This window comes from Gossypium hirsutum, chromosome A01 (assembly GCF_007990345.1).
Source record: "Gossypium hirsutum isolate 1008001.06 chromosome A01, Gossypium_hirsutum_v2.1, whole genome shotgun sequence".
NCBI classification, from domain to species: domain Eukaryota; kingdom Viridiplantae; phylum Streptophyta; class Magnoliopsida; order Malvales; family Malvaceae; genus Gossypium; species Gossypium hirsutum.
The window spans coordinates 11,655,051-11,662,372 of NC_053424.1; the positions used below are offsets into that span (position 1 = coordinate 11,655,051).

The following is a 7,322-nucleotide window of genomic DNA, read 5'->3' on the forward strand; positions in this document are numbered from 1 at the left end:
AATTGAATCTTTTTTATGTGTAAGAAATAGTTGAAAGCTGGTGGACATAGGGTTCTCAATTGCCCCAAACTTTCATTCTTTCTTTACCTTGCATCCATTTATATAATCATATATTATTTTAAATACAAATATGATAAATGTATAAATTTATCATATTTTTATGTTTATTAGTAATATTTAGGATTATTCTTAAAAAAAATAAATACTCGATTAATAGGTCAAAACTTAAGGTTTAATGTATTTATTTTTTTAAAATGGTCATTGCATTAATCGAGTTTGAACTTAACAAGTGTTTTAATATTTGGGTATAAATTTTTTTATCCAAATTAATCTTTGAACTTTACAATTATTTTCATATTGCAGTTTAAACTTAACAATTGTTATCATATTAGAACTTAAATTTTTTTTGTCAAATTTAATTTTTGAAATTTTCTTAAAAAAAAATTGGACCAAAAAAAAAAAGTGGGTTAAGCCTTAATGTTAAAAGTCAAGATGAAAGTAGAAATCATAACCAAAAGAGGTAAATCCTTGTCACAATCTAGGGGGCTTTGAAAATTTTATTTAGGCCTCTCAAAAATTTAAAAATTATTATTAAACCTTTTGAAAGTTTTTAAAAATTCTAATTAGACATTTTATGTAAAATTTCTTAAAACCTCAAAATCCAACCCTGATTGATTACCGAGTTGAAGCTTGGATTAGGCCTAGAAAAAAGCTGATCAACATAACATGAAAGTTGATACAAGTCTATATAAAGAAAAACAAAATGGGAAGAAACTTGAATGAAGAAATATTCCAAATTATTATATATACATTAAATTCTCCAATGTCAAGTATTTATTATCCATTGAATTCTATGTGATATTGGTACATAATTAAGTAACTTATAGCTTTTTGGACCATTTGATTAAGCTACATTATCTTTTGCTTCTATGAGGAACCCTTTTTCTTTCTTTTATATTAAAATATAAATTCTATTATACGAAAGGTTATAATAAGAATATAATCATTACACTCATAAAATACTATCTTGAAATTTTTTGATCGAAAATTGATAAATTACGAAATTAAATATTTAATTATTTATATATATTTAAGTTACTTGTTATTGCTTTATAATTTAAGAAAAATAAATAGGGAAAAATGTTTTAATCTACTAATTGCCAAGATATTGTCTTATTGTTTAGAACGAGGTCGTTTAATTTCCTATTTACCAAAAAAAAAGTATAAACCTACAGCGTCTCTCTGCAAACCCACCACTAATCAAGTAAAAAGTAATGAAGTGAACCCCCCGGTGGTGTAAAAGAGGTGCCCTGGTCCGCCTGTGAAACGGTACCGTATCTTACCAATTTGTAGGTTGACCGTATAAGAATACGGTGATACAAGATTTAACTTATTTCTATACATAATCTGGGATACGTCCCTTTCTCCATTTTCAGATACATACAAGCAAAGGTTAAAAAAACATAGAAACATACACACAGACAGGCATACTCTCTCTCTCTTTCTCAATCCTTTCTCAGCTCAGCTTTTGCTCTCTATTTTAGTGTTTCTTTTTTTTTTCACTTTTTTAAAATTAGTTTCACACACTTATGAAAAGGGAAAGATATTTCACAAACTAATATGCAGTTTTTTTTTATTTGGGTTGTTTTGTTTTTCTTTATAAACTAGGAATTTCGTGGTTTTTTTTTTTTTTGGTTTTGGAATGTTGATGGAAGAGGTTTGAGTTTGAGAGTGATGAAGGTGACGGGGAAATCTAGTATGCCAGCGACATTTTCGGGGAGGAATCCGACGGACGCGGATCTCAAGCCAACGACGAAACGGAAGGCAAGGAACAGGAGGTGGAAACGGGTCGGCGGTACGCCGGTTGTGGGGAGGCGGAGCAGGCCGGAGACGCCTTTGTTGAAATGGAAGGTGGAGGAGAGAGAGAAAGAAAGAGGGAAAGAGAAAGGTCGTGGAGTTGAGGAAGAGCTCGAGGACGAGGTCGAAGAGGAGGAGAAGGGTGGCCGGAGAGGTGGTGGTCGAGGGCATAGGAGGAAAGGTGCTTCGAAAGTGTCCGCGAGGAAGCTTGCAGCTGGGTTGTGGCGGTTACAGTTGCCGGAGACGTTGACATCTAGTGTTGCAGAAAGGAGGAGCGATCGCTTAGGGTTTAAGGTCAGATTTTTAACGTTTTTCTGGTTCCATGATCTGTGGTTTTTTTTTTCCTTGTTTATTCCCCTTCTTCTTTTTATAGTTATAATGAGAATAAGGTGATCAAATTGAAAAAACTGTGATTTTGAAGGGATTATTTTGGGTATTTTGCTTGTTAACGATTGTTAATTTTGTGCTTAAATTTGAAGTTTCAACTGTTGATACTGAAAAGAACACTGATCTTTGTAATGCCATCATTGTTTCATTGGTTTATTCTTGAATTTTTTATGTTTATGATGCCTTACATTTTGCTTGCATGTCTAACAAAAAAGTGAACCTTTGAAAACTTGCTAAATGTAATTGATTCATATGATTATGTACCCAAAAGTCTCCTTTTTGATGCATTTATCATGTTTATAGTAGTTTTGTCATCATTGTATGCTCTGGTATAGTTTTGTTTTTCTAATCATGCGAGGCTTTTGTGAGCATGGTTTTACAGGTTTTCTATGGACATTTCCTCGATAACGTGCTATACTGTTTGCTCACATTTACGGCCCTGCTTGATTCACACAGCGAATGCATTTGATAGTTTGTTTAAATTGCTTCGGAAAGTCATCCTACTTAGTATTTATTGATAGTTTTACTCTTTTCCGTCTCGATGGATGGATCCAATTTATGTGTTATGAAATTTGAATTACAATTTTGGACATTTCGAGTTCATTACTTTGTGCTTTACCGCAGCCTGGTAAAGATTTTATGGGTGTTCCATTCCATTATCATCACAAGGACAAAATTTGTAGTTCAGATGCCAAGGATCCATTACAGAGCCCTGGTTCTGCCTCTGGCACTAAGAACGGTTTCTTGCGTAAGGTATGCTTGCATCCGTGAGCTCCTTATCTGAATCTTGAACTTTTGCTGACCTCATCAACGATCAATATGGAAATGACGAATGGAAACCGTATAGGAAACCAAACCTTTGTCATCTCACACATAATACGGCACATGTGTCATGCTACATGTGGGACCCGCATTTGGTACTTTCTTTTAGATGGGATTTGTTGTGCACCATTTCGCTCATTTTTGGGCATTTTGGATGTTATCAAAGATGTCTGCACTCTGCAGGACCGGTATATTATTAGTCTATCTATTAAAACTTTTTACATTCATTGCCTATTCAAAACTCTTGACAAGTCTAGACAAACTAGAAGGGGAAAGAATAAAATTACAGATCACATGCATTTAATGCATGAATCAACATGGTTTTAGTTGTATCAGTAGAGTGAACCAGTTCATGATTAGGGGGAAAAAAGGCCAATAATCACTCCCAACTCTGGGATAAACTAGAGAAACTGCTCAAAAAAGAAATTTGTAAGAAAAAAATTTACAAAATGAGGACATTGCTGATGTTTGCTTGCTTAGATCCATATATTTACTCTCGGCATGCTTGTAGCTTGTGATAGTTACACGAAAAAGAAAAGAAAAGAAAAAAGAAAACAACTGCATGCTTTGCATATTGATTTCTTTGCACTTCTGATATTAACCTGCTTTTCTCCTTCTTAAGATCGAGCCTTCAATTCAATTTTCCAACTCTGCGATGGAGGGAGCAACAAAGTGGGATCCTGTCTGCTTAAAAACAACGGATGAGGTAAGGCAAATTTACAACCACATGAAGCGTATTGACCAACAAGTAAGTGCTGTATCAATTGTTTCTGCCCTTGAAGCTGAGCTCGAGCAGGCTCGAGCTCACATTGAGGAGCTTGAGACTGAGCGCCGATCCTCGAAGAAAAAACTTGAGCACTTCTTGAGGAAGGTTAGTGAGGAAAGGGCTGCTTGGCGGAGTAGAGAGCATGAGAAAATACGTGCCTTTGTAGACGATGTTAAAGCGGACTTGAATCAAGAAAAGAAAAAACGGCAGAGGCTTGAAATTGTTAATTCCAAATTGGTGAATGAGTTGGCTGCTGCCAAGTTATCGGCGAAGCAATATATGCAGGATTATGAAAAGGAAAGAAAAGCCAGAGAACTAATTGAAGAAGTATGCGATGAACTTGCTAAAGAAATTGGAGAAGACAAGGCTGAATTGGAGGCAATTAAGAGAGATTCCATGAAGCTTCGGGAGGAAGTCGATGAGGAAAGAAAAATGTTGCAGATGGCTGAGGTCTGGCGTGAAGAACGTGTACAGATGAAGCTCATTGATGCAAAGGTAGCACTTGAAGAGAGGTATTCACAAATGAACAAGCTTATAGCAGATTTGGAGACTTTTCTAAGGTCAAGGACTGGAAATCTGGACACGAAAGACATGCAAGAAGCAGAATCACTAAGACAGGCTGCTGATTCAGTTAATGTTAAAGAAATTAAGGAATTTACATATGAGCCAGCAAACCCAGATGATATTTTTGCCGTTTTTGAAGATGTTGCTTTCGGTGAAGCAAATGAACGAGAAATTGAACCCTTTACCGCATATAGTCCTGCTAGCCATGCCTCGAAAGTTCTTATGGTGAGTCCCGAAATGAGCATGATGAAGAAAGACAGCATTATGGAACATTCAAATGCACTTTTTGATCAGAATGATGAGATAGAGGAAGATGAGAGTGGTTGGGAAACTGTCAGCCATCTCGAGGATCAGGGCTCAAGTTACTCACCAGAAGGGAGTGTTGCATCTGTCACCAGGAATCACCGGGACAGCAATTTCTCGGGTAGTGGAACTGAATGGGAAGAAAATGCATGTGGAGATACCCCAATCACTGAAATTAGCGAAGTTTGTTCATTACCTGCTAGGCAGTCGAAGAAGGCGTCGTCCATAACGAGGCTTTGGAGGTCATGCCCGAATAATGGAGAAAATTACAAGATAATTTCAGTAGGAGCAAATGGCAGACTTTCAAGTGGAAGAAAGTCTAATGGGGGTATTGTATCCCCAGATCGAGGATCCGGTAAAGGTGGGCTCAGTCCTTCAATGGGACAGTGGAGTTCACCTGACTCTGGTCATCCACACATAACGAAAGGGATGAAAGGGTGCATTGACTGGCCTCGTGGTGCACAAAAGAACAGTTTGAAGGCAAAGCTTTTGGAAGCAAGAATGGAAAGCCAAAAGGTCCAACTACGGCATGTTCTTAAACAGAAGATTTAGAACAGTGAAGTTCCCAAATGAAATAAGGAATATATTGGTCAGAGACATGAGCAACCTCTGCTGCTAGTTCAAAATCGGTTAAAAGTTGAATACAGGCAATTGGTCCCATAGATTTTTCGATCCTCCGGTTTTTCGAGTTCTTGCTGTGTAAGCCGGATGATGTTGTTCATGAAACAGATTATTTGGGATCATCTCCTTTCATTTGTAATAGTTGTAACACTGCCTGGAGACATTGCCATTCTCTATGTAATAGAGAAAACCAATGCATGACATTTGTATTGTATCACTCGGATCCGAGGTTATCAAGGAAAACAAGTTCATGGTAGTCTGAAGTGATATCATTTTCATCTGTAAACTTGTTCTTTTTAATATATATATATATTTGTTAAAAGTGATTCTTATTCTAAGTTTGGGTAAACTATCAAAATAGTCATTTTTGTTTACATCAGATTATATTTTAGTTATTTATATTTGAAATGTTAAGTTGTAGTCATATTATCGCGTTATAACATTTTAGTCATTGTTCAAAAAAAAATGGAGACCTATTGTATAAATTAACATAAAATTTTCGTTTAAAATGATGATTTAACGTGTTATGTCAGCTTACTGTAGCATCGTTAACGACAATTAATGGCTCAGTGACTAAAATGTTACAACATGATAACGTAAGTAACTAAAACGTAATATTTCAAATATAAATGATTAAAATGTAATATGAAACAAACAGAAGCGACTATTTTGAAATTTACCCTTTTTTTTTTAAGTTTCTTATGGATGAAATGAAGGACCACAAGGCTGTCCTCTAATTGATTGGGTTATTAACTGAAGAAAGGTTCTTTCGATGGCTTGAGCGACTTGGGCCTATGGGAATATAACTTACTGGTTTGAGAATGTCTGCATGGAAGTAGAAGGTTAAGATGATCCCTGCATAAGGATAAAATACATATAACGTCCGTAATCTAATATCATAATCTTGGACCTTCAATCTCACTTTGAAAACTATGAGCATTCCTTAATATAGTATTGTTGATACATGAGAGTTTGGAGATGAGTTAGCTTTGGAGGGTAGGGAGTAGTCTTGTTTGCAGGTTTCTTTGTCTAAATTTGAAGGTTCGTTTGAAGTTTGAAATTTGACAGGGATTTAGCAAAAATATTAGTTTCAAAAAATAAGTTGAGCTCAAGCATTCAATGCTTAAACTCAACTCGATCTAACCTGTTTTTAAGCATTAAAAAATGTCTAGTTTCTTATATATAAAATTTTAATAAACAGAATATGCATAATTATTAAATATCAAATTAAAAATAATATAAATATTTTCTCAAATAAATTTAAAAATTAATATGAGACATGACTTCAAATAAACTTGGATTAGCCTTTTATAATTATGAGTAAATTTGAGTAAATTTTAAATTCATATTTTGGGCCAAATCAAGTTTAAAAAAATATAAAATATTTTAATATCATACTTAAGCTTGGTCTGGACCGTCTCATAAACACCTCTAGCTGAGAGCCAAAAAACCGAATGGGCCCATAACGATGGTGAAAAAAATGAAGTTGTAGGATTTCCAAGAGCGGTCCCAAAATGTGTTCTTTTATGGGAGAAGAAAATGAGAGAATGTTGGAGCGGGTCCTCCTTTTCTTTGTTCCTTTAAAAGGATATTACAAGGAGCTTTTGGTGGGATCTGTACAATGATACTGTATAAAGTGGCTCTAAAGTTGGAAAGATGTGATGGAGGCAAATGCTATAAATAGTGGGGGCATTATTCCATGAGCCCCACCAAAAGGTTCTATTTACAAACCCTCAAAGAACCAAAGAAAGAACCCTATTTTTGGGACCGACCTCATTAACATCTTGGACATGCTACAAGCTTTTCCCCTTTCACCATCCTTCCTAAACTACTTGGCTCCAAAATTGAAACGTGTTCCAACTGAACTAATATGCGCATAGGATTGGAACACACACACACACACACACACATCTACATCCATATCTATATCTATATACTATATTGCAAGACATTTTCCAAACTGTAAGAGGCAAAGTGGGCAATGAATGCCAATGTCCACATA

At 35.4% G+C, this 7,322-nt stretch overlaps 1 protein-coding gene across 4 annotated transcripts; it reads left to right on the forward strand.

Moving 5' to 3' along the window:
* The first annotated feature begins 1,433 nt into the window (after positions 1-1,433).
* LOC107917801 (probable DNA double-strand break repair Rad50 ATPase) lies at positions 1,434-5,576 on the forward strand. 4 transcript variants are annotated; one of them, XM_041076075.1, is made up of 4 exons: positions 1,434-1,485; positions 1,669-2,151; positions 2,869-2,997; positions 3,689-5,576. In XM_041076075.1, exons 2-4 carry the CDS (start codon positions 1,735-1,737, stop codon positions 5,249-5,251), a joined length of 2,109 nt encoding a protein of 702 aa, XP_040932009.1. In that variant the 5' UTR covers positions 1,434-1,485; positions 1,669-1,734; the 3' UTR covers positions 5,252-5,576. The 4 variants fall into 4 exon arrangements, with proteins under 4 accessions (XP_040932009.1, XP_040932010.1, XP_040932011.1 ...); XM_041076077.1 differs by lacking the exon at positions 1,434-1,485 and adding an exon at positions 3,092-3,254 and having other exon boundaries at positions 1,932-2,151; XM_041076078.1 differs by lacking the exons at positions 1,434-1,485; positions 1,669-2,151 and adding an exon at positions 3,092-3,254 and having other exon boundaries at positions 2,788-2,997.
* The last annotated feature ends 1,746 nt before the right edge of the window (positions 5,577-7,322 follow it).